The sequence below is a fragment of the Talpa europaea genome, assembly GCF_964194135.1.
Source record: "Talpa europaea genome assembly, chromosome: 11".
Classification (NCBI taxonomy): domain Eukaryota; kingdom Metazoa; phylum Chordata; class Mammalia; order Eulipotyphla; family Talpidae; genus Talpa; species Talpa europaea.
In genome coordinates, this window is record NC_140078.1 from 75,311,933 (window position 1) to 75,324,767 (window position 12,835).

At 43.1% G+C, this 12,835-nt stretch overlaps 1 protein-coding gene across 1 annotated transcript; it reads left to right on the top strand.

Annotated features, from left to right (window-relative positions):
- Window positions 1-5,524: 5,524 nt before the first annotated feature.
- Window positions 5,525-12,450, top strand: LYZL4 (lysozyme like 4; the record flags this gene model as incomplete). The annotated part of the gene is made up of 4 exons (XM_084247089.1): window positions 5,525-5,663; window positions 5,751-5,900; window positions 6,985-7,063; window positions 12,381-12,450. The coding sequence occupies 4 exons, from the start codon at window positions 5,525-5,527 to the stop codon at window positions 12,448-12,450; spliced, it is 438 nt and encodes a 145-aa protein (XP_084103215.1).
- Between the last annotated feature and the right edge of the window lie 385 nt (window positions 12,451-12,835).

The window sequence follows — 12,835 nt, forward strand, 5'->3', positions numbered from 1 at the left end:
GATGGCAGTTGAGAAATTACCCTTTTAAAAATCAGAGCTATGGTGGAATACCTGGCAGGGTCCCTCTTAGATGCACATTTCTGGATTTGGAGGCTAAAGTGGCCTGCGTGTATATTAGGTCCTAACTTGGGAGGTGCCTCCAGCTTTGCTGGACGACTTGGGACCAAGGAAGTTAACAACTGGACCCTTTTTCTGGGTTGCTGGGCTGGGGAATGGAAGATGAGCAGCCCGTGATTCTACTGCTGACACTTGCCTGCTCTCTGCTACTTCCCAGGAAAGCGTGGACTTGAGAGGTCAGTATGGTGGGTACTAAGCAGCATTTATTCATTTATGGCTTGGCTCAATGCTTGACTTTGATAACTTCGGATGTTATTCAATTTACCCTAAAAGAGGAAAAAAAAACCAACTGCTCTTTTACTGATTGAATATGGAAAGACAGGAGTAGGCTGTCCTGGTTTGATCGGGTAGGAGGAGTAGTGTCTGGCTATAATGATGGTCTGATTTTGCTGGTCAGCTGTTTGGTTATTGCATAGTCCTAATTTTTAAAACAAATTCATTCTAGGCAGTTCCAATTAAATTCATGCTGTCAAGTTGCTCGAAACTGTTTGGGATGTGTGTGTGTGTGTGTGTGTGTGTTTAAAACTCCCAGCATGAGAACAATTATTCAAACTATTTCTCTGCCATTAAAACCTCTTAAAATGTTTCTTTTCATTTTTTTAAATAGGTAATTTATAGACTTGTTTTGAAATCATAGTCAAACATTGCCATAATTTTCTTGTCTATTTTTCCATATAGTTAACGAGCAATTATGCATATTACCCTGTTTTGCAAAATGATAGCATACATAGATACTGATTTAAGTCTCCTGCTTCTCATTTAGCCTATCAGTATGTAAAGAATTGCCTCATGGATTTCAAGGCTGACAGAAATTCCATGGAATGAAAGTAAACCATAACTTATTTAATCAGTCTCCTATTGATGACAATATGTGTTTCTAATATTTTCCTATTTTAACCAAATGCTCTGATGCTTCATTGAATAATATGGCATATATATCATTCAACACACAGACGTTGAACCTTAGGATAAATGCACAGAAGTATAATTGCTGGGTCATATGGAATATTCATTTGTAATTTTATCATTTGGGGGCTAGGTAATTTTGCTTGATATTGCCAAACTGACCCTCATAGCTTTATACCTATTTATAGTCCTGCAGAGTGTGAGAAAGCCTATTTTCCCAAAGCTTTGCCAGCTCTGTATATTATCACATTTGGATTTTGCTATTTCAAAGTGGGATAGTTTGATTTGGATCTTTTTAATATGGATTCATTCAGTATGTTTTCATGTTTGAGAGTCCTTTGCATTCTTCTTTCTGTAACTTCCTGTTAAGTCTTTTGCCCATTTTCCAATTATTCTTAAGGAAGGATAACTGAAGGTTCTGGTTTTTAACTTACCTGCACGTCCTCCAGGGAAGCACTTCATGGGATGAGCTAATAATTTTACTCTGAACTATTAGACTTGGCTAGGGTTAGGCTTCCTCCCAAACAAATATGAACATTAACCACAGCACCGTCTTTCAGAGCTTACTCTGTAATCCCTCTTAGCTTTATGCATTTTGTCTAATTTTTTAAAAAGATTTATTTATTTATATAAGCATTGGGTACAGTCAAGTGCGGGAGGGTGAGAGAATTCACCAGAGCCAGAGTGGGGAACAGAATAGGCAGAAGGACCAAAGTACACTGCTGAGGGGAGCATTGGGCGGCAGGAGAGGTCTGCGCCCCATGTGGGACCCTCGCCGGCTGCCGGGGATTAAACTGGGGCTGCAGAAGAGGCTGCGGGCAGCTTCACAGCCCAGCGCTCAACCGCTGTGCACAGGGGAGGCCCACGTTGTCTCATTTTTAATCTCACCACAACCCATCTTACTGATGAGTAAACTGAGGTGCAAAGAGGAGAAACATCTTCCTTAGGTCACTCAATTAGTTAATGGCATCCCAGAGCCAGATTGGTTTGGCCCAAATTCCATGCTCTAAAGCTGGGTTGGCAAACTTTTTTGGTGATGGGGTGAAGAGTAAATTTTTTTTTTTTGCATAATCTCCTTTCTCTGTCATAACTACTCAAGCATCATAGTAACAAAAAGCAGCCATTAAGCAATACATAAATGAAGGGGGTGGGGGAGAGGAGTTTGGCTGCTTTCCAAAGAAACTATTTAGAAGAACAGTGTGCTGGCCAAATCTGGCCTGTGGGCTGTGGCTTGCCAACCCCTGCCCTAAGCCATTCACGACATTTCTGCCTCAGCTTCACAAGTAACAGTAGTGTGCTTTGTGCTTTCCAGGGCTCTCCAGAGAGTGCACTGAAGTCTCTGCACTGGAAAGGAAGTCTGGCCTGTAGCTGGAGGGGTGGGGGAGTCAGGGGTGTGCTGATAGTCACACCTACCCTGAAGGAGTTCCAGCCCCCTTTCCTGACTCTGGGAGAAGGAACAGAGTCCCTCTCCACTAGGGATGTAAGAATTCAGGCTATCTTAGAAAAATCATTTAAAAGTGCATAAAATTGCAAATAGTCCTACAGAGATGGGTAGTAGTGGTGATCTTTGCAAATTCAGTTGAAGGATTAAAAGAAAGTAGAGGGCCTCCCCGGTGGCGCAGCGGTTGAGCGCTGGGTTGCGAAGCTGCCCGCAGCCTCTGCGCCGCCGGTTCGATCCCCAGCTGCTCCCAGGCCACCGGAGGAGGGTCCCACATGGCGCGCAGACCTCTCCTGCCGCCCGCTGCTCCCCTCAACAGTGTGCTCCGGTCCTTCTGCCTGTTCTGCTCCCCGCTCTGGCTCTGGTGAATTCTCTCACCCTCCCGCGCTTCTGACTGTACCCAGTGCTTGTATAAATAAATAAATAAAAATAAATAATAAATAAAAGAAAGTAGAGATGTCCCATTAGTGCTAATTTGTAAATTAATGTGAATATAAGGCTTAAAGCAGAGTGACCAACTTTCCCAGGCAGATGGGGACAAGATGGTCACTCTATGGTAATAATAAAAAATAAGTTGAATGCCTTGAAAGATGCGATAAGGGTAAATTATTAAAAAATTATTTTGCTAATGGACAATATAACTAGGAAAGTTTAGAAAACTCTTGAAAATCTATAGGGGAAATCTAGAAGACATTGATCTATGTCTTTAAGTTCCTACTTTAATGTTACAGAAGCTACAGCTGGAATATGGCAGTGTAATTTAAACAAAAACTTTGTGCTTCAGTCAGTAACTCCTATCTGAGAAAAGGCTGTCAGTGAAGATTGGTTAGCAAATGTGCATTTATGAGTTTAAGCTGCAGTGTTTATGCCTTGTTTTATGACTCTCCACTTGATCACTTCAATTAATTGACTAATTCCCAGTTAATAACTGAGTCAACCAGAAACCACTATTATCCTCAACCACGTCAATCTCTCTTAACTTTTTGGGATCTTAAAAATAATCCAGGCTGATACCCTCGTGTCACAGATGAGGTTTCCCGGACTCCAAGAAAGGATGTCCTTGACCCTGACCCCATCATGGACCAGGGAACAAAATAAGGGCTTTTCCTACTGCTCCGTTCTGGAGGGCTATTCTCTGGGGCCCAGAAGAATACCATATGGATAGAATAATAAACTCCCAGAGATATTTACACCCTCACCTCTGGACCCTCTGAATATGCTATTTACATGGTAAGAGGGACTTTGTGGAGGTGATTAAGGTTAAGGCCCTCGAGATGGAGAGATTATCCCAGATTGTCTGGGTGAGCCAGTCTAATCACAAGCACCCTTATAAGGGAGAGAAGCAAAGGGGTGAGTCAGAGAGATATATCAACTGAAGAAGAGACAAGAGGGATTCAAAGCATGAGAGTTTGACCAGACCTTCCTGGCTTTAAAGATAGAAGAAGGAACGTCAATGGCCCCTGGGAGTGTGCCTCCACTGACAGCCAGCCAGAGGCAGGGCTTTCGGTTCTATAGCCTCAGGAAACTTTGTTCTGCCTACAGCCCAGATGACAGACTCATCTGTCATGGAGTAGATGAGCAAGGGAATGAAGTCTTCCCTAGAGTCCCTCAAAAGGAGCATGGCCCTGCGTACACTTTGTTTTTAGGCCAGAGAGCCATGTTCAACTTCAGACCTATAGATTCTAAAGACAGTGAATATATGTTTTTTAAGCTTCTGTATGAGGTGACTTGTTGCAGCAACAAAGAAAATGAATTCAAATACAATGGTGACATATGTCTCCCTGTTCAGAATATTCTGGTGCATAGCAACTGATGTCATAGAAAAGATTCTAGAAGAGAGACCATGGAGCAAGGCATGGTTTAGAAGCTCTTGGGTGAAGGCAAATAGGTTATCAAGAAAGTGGCATCTGAAAAATCCAGGGGCTAAGTGTAGGTAGAGCAACTTTCCTGCAAGGAAAGTCACAATTGCTGCAGTGGCTCCTCCCCACTTCCCTGCCCGAGGAGGCACCAAGGGGCTGCAGGATTGGTAAGCCAGTAGAGTTGGTCAGGAGCTGAGATGGGTGTGATGTTACCCAGCACAGAAAACACTTAGCTAATTTACTCATTGTTTATTCAACCACAGTTCTGTTTTTTTATTCATTCAACAAATATTCATGGAGCACTGATTGCATACCAGGTTCTAAGTTTGGGGGACAAAGCAGGGAACAAAACAAAGCAGGTTTCTGCATTCCAGGGAGATAGATGAGCGGGGTAATTTCTGATATTGACTTAAATTGTGGAGAAAAGAATGATTTTCTGTGATGGGATAGTGGTAGGTGGTATGTCCTCTTTGAGGAGAGGAACTCATTTTAGCTGACGCCATGACAAGAAAAAGCAAGCTATGTGGTAGTTGAAAGACTCATGTTCCAGGCAGAAGAAAAAACAAGTGTAAAGGACCTGTGGTGGAATTTTTCTCCTGGTGTGGACATCAAGAGAAAAGTGCAGTGGAGCCTTGTTTTTCGCAATCTGGGTACACGATTCCAGAAAGGTTAATATATGGAGAATATATTCCATTATAGAAGCGATGATGGGAATGATTCAGTGCTTGTACTCAAGAGGTGGGGCCCAATTTTTCTTTTTTCTGTTTTCTAAAATGCATTCAGTAAACATGTTCTGCTTTCACAATAAAAGGGAAGTGAGGTTTTGAGCATCTGTATCTACAGTCAAAGAGAAATGAGTGAGTAAAAAAACCAGGCGAAGCCATTAGGTTTTGCTGGAAGGAAAGGATAGACCTGCAAGAGAGCCGTTTCCTTAGAAAATAGGGCAAGAGGAGGAGGAGAGGCAGGGTCTCCTGCGTCCTGGCTTTGCAGTAACATGAAACAGAGAAATAGGTTGGGAAAAGGCATTGTGGTAAGCCAAGGGAGCTCCCGTTTTTCTGAACACACTGAGTTGAACACCCCCACCCCACAGTGCCCTTCTTTTTCTTCAGAGGAACCAGTGTCCCTGTGATCTTGGTAGGAATTACCTGTGATTTGCCTGCTCACCTGCCTGCTGCTGCCCTAACTTGCCAGGGGCCTGCAGAAGATGAAGGTGTTTGTGCTTCTCTCCCTCCTTGGCTACCTGGTGGCACCAAGTGGCACTTCTGTTATGGGGCGCTGCACAGTGGCTAAGAAACTCTATGAAGGAGGGCTGCATTATTTTGAGGGCTACAGGCTGGAAAACTGTGAGTAGACCCCTCTCTCCTCATCTCTCTTCCCTCCGCCCCTCGCCCAGGCAGCCTCCGAGTCACACACCACCTATTCCTCCGTAGGGGTGTGCCTGGCTTATTTCGAGAGCAAGTTCAACCCCACTGCTGTCTACGACAACATGCATGGTGACTTCACTGGCTTCGGCCTCTTTCAGATCCGCAACAATGACTGGTGTGACCACGGCAAGAACCTGTGCCACATGTCATGCGCCGGTAGGTCCTGCCCTCTGGGTCACGCTGGGCACTGGGGCCACTGTATTGCACTCAGGTCTGAGTTGACAAGAGTGGAGCAGGCTCTTCAGGACTGTCCTGTTGGAGTAGATCCAGGCTTGGAAGGAACATGAACAGGGTCCAGGAAGAGGAACTGCATATGATCCTCAAGCTGAGGGTATCAGGCGTGGAGCTCCTGTCCTCAGAGTAGGCACTGTTGTCTCTTGCCCTTGGCCTGACTTGAATGGTAAGTCACAGGGGACAGCAACGGAGAAAGAAAGAGGTGGAAAGACGTGTTGGGGCAAAATTGGACTAAGTCAAGGATTTGGGGTTCTGTTTTACAGGCAACCAGGTGGCCCTGGGCCATGTTTTAAGGAAAAACAACTCAACTACGTTGGGGATAGGGGATATTGCAGTATGGGCAAGAAGGGAGGGTATTATGCAGACCCAGCTGGGAGACCTTGGCTTCCACATTCCAAGGAGGGAGTGGAAGGAGGAAGTGGAACATGTAGACATGTTGGTTCCTTAGGGGCACCACTTCCATGCTGCTCTCTCTGCCTGGATCAACTTCCCTCCCGTGACTCTCTCAACTCCTTTTCCTTCCCTACTCCCTTACATGCCACTTGGGCCAATAACCCTTGCCAGACTCTTCAAGACTGAGTTAGGTGCTGCTACTCAGAGTTCCTACATCAGGCTGCTTCTCCCCATCGTTCCAAGCATTCTTTGCATTACAATTGTCTAGATAATCTTTATCTGGCCTGCAGACTGTATGAAGACAGAGATTGATGATGTATCATGTTTGGCCTTCTATCTTCACCGCTTCGCTATTGCTCAGTACAGAATAGTCACCAAACATCCATTTGTAATGAAAATATTTTAAGAATTATGAAAAAGAAACAACAAGTCTAGTGAAAAATGACCACAACATAATACCTCCCAGTGCTGGCCAAGAAAAATCTCAGGGTAAATTTGTTCTTGGAATCACATGGAAGTTTCTCTAATGTGAATGCCTGTACCTTTCCTGACCTCACTCTGCCTTAGCTGCCAGGTGGTGGTGTGGTAGCATTCCACTTTATTTCCTCCACAGATTTACTGAATCCAGATTTAAAGAAGACCATTGAATGTGCCAAGAAAATTGTAAAAGGAAAAGATGGGATGGGAGCATGGTAAGTGGTACATTTTTATTTTCTTTTATTTTAAAGATTTATTTTATTTATTTATGCATATAAGAGCTGGGGTGTAGGCTAGAGGTGCAGGGGTATGGTGTGTGAGAGGATTCACCAGAGACATAGTGGGGAGCAGAACAGGCAGACTGACTGAAATACACTGCCGAGGGGAGCAGCGGGTGAGACAGGAGAGGTCTGCTGCGCCATGTGAGTAGCTCCCTGGCCAGGGATCGAACTCGGTGCTACAGTGGCTGCCAATAGCTTTATCGTCTGCGTCTTAACCCCTTGCACCACCAGGGAGTCCCCGGTAAGTGGTACATTTTTAAATAGCCTCTATTGGGCCTCCCTGGTGGCTCAAGGAGTTAAGACACAACCTATGAAGCTATCCGCAGCCTCTGCAGCGCAAGTTTGATCCTGCCAGGGAGCTACCCACATGGCTCAGCAGATCTCTCCTGACTCACCCACTGCTCCCCTCACAGTGTATTTCAGTAGATCAGCCTGTTCTGTTCCCCACTCTGTCTCTGGTGAATCCTCTCACTCCCCACACCTCTGGCCTGTACCCCAATTCTTGTATGCATAAATAAATAAATCTTAAAAAAAAATAGCCTCTTTTAATGACCTTTGCCCATTATGTTTCACCTTCATCTTGGTCTGTTGGTCCTCTGAGTCCCATACCAGTGGGGTCCTACTACCAAGTCAAGTAGCAGACACCATGAAGTTCTGCAACCTTGAAGCCACAGGAGGAAGGAAATAATTATCAGAAAAATTATCTTAAATTGAACCTCTTTTCTCCTTAAATTTTGTTTAGGGTTATTCAAGCTGAGCATCCTTGAAATAGTCTGTGTGTATCTGTTTGTTTATTTCCTATAAATTCCTACTTTTCCTTTTGAATCTCCTGAACATTAATGAAATGACTCTCCAGCAAGTTTGTACCAATTTCTATTTATATTCAAAGTTTAGTAAAATGGTACTGCACTTGCCAGCTATAAAACTTCTACCATTTGAAAAGTGAGTAACACTTTTGTCTAATGTTCTTTTGCTTTATATATAATCCCACTAGAGTGTTTCCCCCTGTGTTTGTTATGTATTCATATATTTTTGTGAGTTTTCTCTGTTACAGTTCTTTACTTGTTTTATTTTTTTATTCAGTCATCATATCATATTGATTTGAAAGAACTCTGCATACATTATTAGCTGTCTTCACTATTTTTATATATTTGTTGCCAAAAAGTAACTGCAACTCTGGTTTCTTCTTTAAGAACGTATTTGATTAGGAAAATCTAAAATTTAGAAGTGGTTGACCCTATGTTCTTTCATTCAACATTACATGTGTTTTTATTGGATATAGTTATAATATGTTCATTCTCATTGCTGTATGTTATCTATTATCATTATATATTAATAGATATACCACAATTTATCCATTCTTCTATTAGTGGGTTTGGGTAGTTTTCAGTTTGGGTTTTTTTTTTTTTTTTTTTTTTTTAGTGCTGCTATGGGAACATACTATGAGCAATTTTATTGTTCTTTGCAAAAAGGACAAATTTACCATATTCAGTACTTGTCGAACAGACAGATTTGTGACTTTTTCTTGTCTGTGTTCACTGTTACTTGGGTAATGGCTAGACCCCCTTCTTAAATGTCCCTCTGGACACAGTTTGGTATGGAAGTCTTTTAACTCAATTTTTAATTTGGAGATTTTTCTGATATGTGTATCTGGTTCTTTCTCATAGACAGAACAATTGGAGTCCCTGAAGACCCTCCATTTTTAGTGTGTGCTGCTGCCACCTTCATTTATACTATTTGTCATGGTGTTCACATCATCCAGTAGACACTCACCACTACTTTCCACCTCTCTCTGCCTTTTTCACCCTTGCCTGCCTCACAAGTCACAATTGACTAGTCAGTTGATTCTGGCCGTTGTAGTATCCAGCTAGATCTAGAATCACGTATTTTCTCAGTTCCAGGTTGAACATCTTAATGTTCTTAACATTAGGTTTATTTTGCCCAAAAGTTAATGAATCACTGATTTGCATGTTAAATAGAAGATATCTCACAATAGAGGAAATCCTTTAATGATTTTCTTGACTATTTCAGTCAAGTAGCAATGTAGATTTTTTGTTTACAGAAACATCATCATTTAATCCTCACAAATCCCTCTGCAGTGAGTATTCTTATCCCTATTTTTAAAACAGGAAACAGAGGTGTAGATAGGGAGAATAATTTACCAGGGAACACAGCACTAGAATTGACCCTGGTTCCAGGATAGTCCCAGCCTCAACTCTCACCAAGCTACTCAGCAGGTGGGGATGCAGGCAAGGGTCACCCAGAAAGCAACAGAGAAGGTGACCAAAAGATGCTGTTGGTTCTCCTGTGGGGGCTGACACAGGGCTTCCAAGCAGGGTCCGTCGGTGGGGGAGGGAAGACCTGCAGGAGGACTTATCTGTGGGAGACTCAGCACATTCCTGCCATCACCCATAGCCCTGTAGGCAGTGAGATCCCATCCAGAATCTGCAATGTGGGTATGAGCCTCTCAGGTCAGAGCTTTTTTGTCTGTTTCTGTATCTTTGGGAGCTCAGTCCTACCAGAGATTTTTCTCTCTCTACTGGAGCATCTATTCTATTCTTGGCAAATAAAAAGTGCCCCCTGCATGTTGAAAGACATTCTGGGGCCATTACCTAGAAGTCATTTAAAATCTTTTTAATTTTTTAATTCATTATTTCCAAAAATAAAACGTCTGCATTTAAAATACAAAACATAGATGCTTAAAAGTGAAAAGATAAAAAATAAGCTTATTAGCAGTCTTCTGGATATCATTATGTTAATATATCTTATAAACTATAGAGAAATAGACACACATATTTTTAAGTACACATGGAATCCCTAGTACACTCTGATCTGTTCCTTCCTTTTTTCACTTATTAATAGAGCTTGCAAATCTTGGCACATCATCCCCTAGAGTTCCTGTGGCAGCTGTAGTGGCTGCTTTGTACCTTGCTACATGGACGCAACCAGCAATTTTCTGCCTGGCCCTTCTGATGAATACTTAGGTTCCCATTTTTATTGCTGCTGCTGGTATTTCAAACAATTCTCTGATGAGCATCTTGCTCTTTGAACTTACATGTTCTTTCAAGTGTGTCCTTAGGAAAACCTCTTGCAGAGGATTTGCTGGATCTACTAATTGCATTCAAATTAGAGAGATGTAGTTCAACTTGCCTACTCATGGGGAGGGAGCCCCTTCAGCCACGCTTATGAGGGGGTCTGTGTTTCTCCAACTCACCAGCCTGGACCATTAAAATTTGTGTGGTTCCTGGAAATTGAAATTTGCAAAGTAATACCATTCTTTGCATTTTTAAACTACAAAGGAAGTTGAGCATCTTTGTATGACTTTGTTGTGAACTGCTTATTCATAGTCTTAGCCAAGTTTTTCTATTGGAATGATAACTCTTTTTTTAATTACTGATTTTATATATGCCCTTTATATATTAGAGTGCTTAGATCATTGTCCATCAGATCTATGCTAACTACTCTTTTAATGTTTGTTATTTGTATTTTGACTTTGTTTTGTAGTATTTTTTTTTTAAGATTTATTTATTTATACAAGAACCAGGGTACAGGCCAGATGCGAGGCAGGGTGAAAGGATTCACCAGAGACAGAGCAGGGAACAGAACAGGCAGACTGACGAAATACACTCCTGAGGGGAGCAGCGGGCAAGACAGGAGAGATCTGCTTCGCCATGTGGGATTCTCTTGGGCTGGCCTGGATCGAACCCATGCTGCAGAGGCTGTAGACAGCTTCACAGTGTGGTGCTCAACCGCCTGCGCCACCAGAGAGGCCCTGTTTTGTAGTATTTTCATCAAGCAGGAATTTTATATTTTCAGAGAATGAAATTCTTCAATCTTTTGTGACTACTAAGTTTATATAAAATGTCCTTGTTCATTTGTAAAGAAGTTAAACCCTTTTCTCCTCTATATTAGAATGGTGCTTAGTCCAAATAAAGTCCTATAGTAAAATTTCATTAAAATACTAGAAATTAGTTTGTAGGGATTCATTTTCTTTGTGCTTATATTTTTGATCTTCTTGGAATTTGTTTCGGTATGAAGTTAGATAGAGACCCACTTTATGTTTTTTTCAAGTGGCTTGTCAGTGGTTTCAACACCACTTACTCATCAACCCATTCTCCTCACTAATTGAACAGATTGCATTTTAAAGTAGGAGTCCTCTTATTAATGCTAACTGTCTTCTGAGTATGTGAAATATCTTTCATACATTGTCCTAACTTTCCAATTAACTGGAAAGCTTGGCTGGCAATCAAGGATAAGCACTAATGAGCTGAAATCATCTTTATTGTATGAAATATGCTGGGCCAGGCTGATCAAGGCCTTCTCACTTACTCAGGGTTCCCAGTGATAGGAACGCTTATTAAGCTAATAAGCATCCATACCTTAGCTAAAGCTCAGATCATGTGACTGCATCATTGGGGCAGAGAGGAAGGAAAGAGACCAACACCCTTCTGTAGTGCCTGCAATGCAAAATATGAATGCATGTCTTTTTCCTGCTGCTCTGTAGCTATGAGGAGCAGGAGGCCACAGCCATTCTTCAACTGTGGGACCCCCTACCTTAGAAGACCCATGGAGGCCTGCCTAGCTGAAGGTTGAGACAAACTAAAAGAGTGTAAAGACTTGCTGCTGGCCTCATGATGCCCCGGCTTCTAGTTTGGGTTAGGAGGCCTGGGGTCCTGGGGAGGCCACAGGGGCTGGAAACAACTTAGAGAAACTCAACCCAGCTGTCTCGGCAGGGCTGATGTGCTAAAATTTGGGGAGGTGGGATGATAAACAGGTGCATGGAAAGATGGAAAAAGCCCTGTCTAGGGGACAAGCCGTTCCCATTTCAGATCCAGGTTTCTGCCAAGTACTCAGCATATGACCCTGGGCAAGTCCCAGGGCTCGAAGCTCACTTCTAAGAAGTTAATAATAGTCATTACTTAGCTTGCAAGCCAGGGGGAGGATTTCACATTTTCCGTTCAGCCTCCTCCATCTTACAATGTGGGATGTCGGAAAAGAAATGGAGGAAGGGATGGTAGGAAGAGGACGCAGGGAGCATCAGGTCAGGAGGTGGTGGTGACAGCAAGAGAGATAGAGTTGAGAGGCACAAAAGATTTGGGGAACATGCCTGCAGCAGGGGCCGCAGGCTCAAAAGCTCCAAGAGCCCTCAGAGAATGTGGCTGTGGGCTCGTGGGGGCTCTGGAGTCTGGGGATCCCAGCTCTGACTGTCGGGAGCCCCTCCATTAACTCCCCCTGCCCTTCCCCTCTGCAGGCCCTCCTGGTCCTTGAACTGTCAGTACGCTGACACTCTGTCACGGTGGCTGGATGGATGCAAGCTGTAGCTGCAGGGCGGCCCTCCAAACTCTCCCCATCGCATCTGCTGATGAAGGTGCTTTTCTCTTTGCTGCCTTCACGCGATTCTGTTGATTATCTGACCGTTTCACAGCTCCAGATGGAAAAGAACTCAAATTTGCTTCATCCAGAGAAGCAGGGTGCAGAATAAACCAGCAAGTTATCCAACCTGGGTCACGGGTCTCCACTCGTATTCTTATATTGTGGTGGTTATTCTGATGACCGTGACCGTTACCATGGTTTATTATTTAATCTCAGAGGGAGGATTTGAAGATAGGAAGCTATCTGGAAAACAAGCTAGTTCACGAAAGTCAATATTAACTAGGGAAACGAGGAAGATATGTTGACACACACAAATCCAAGTTAGGAACCCAC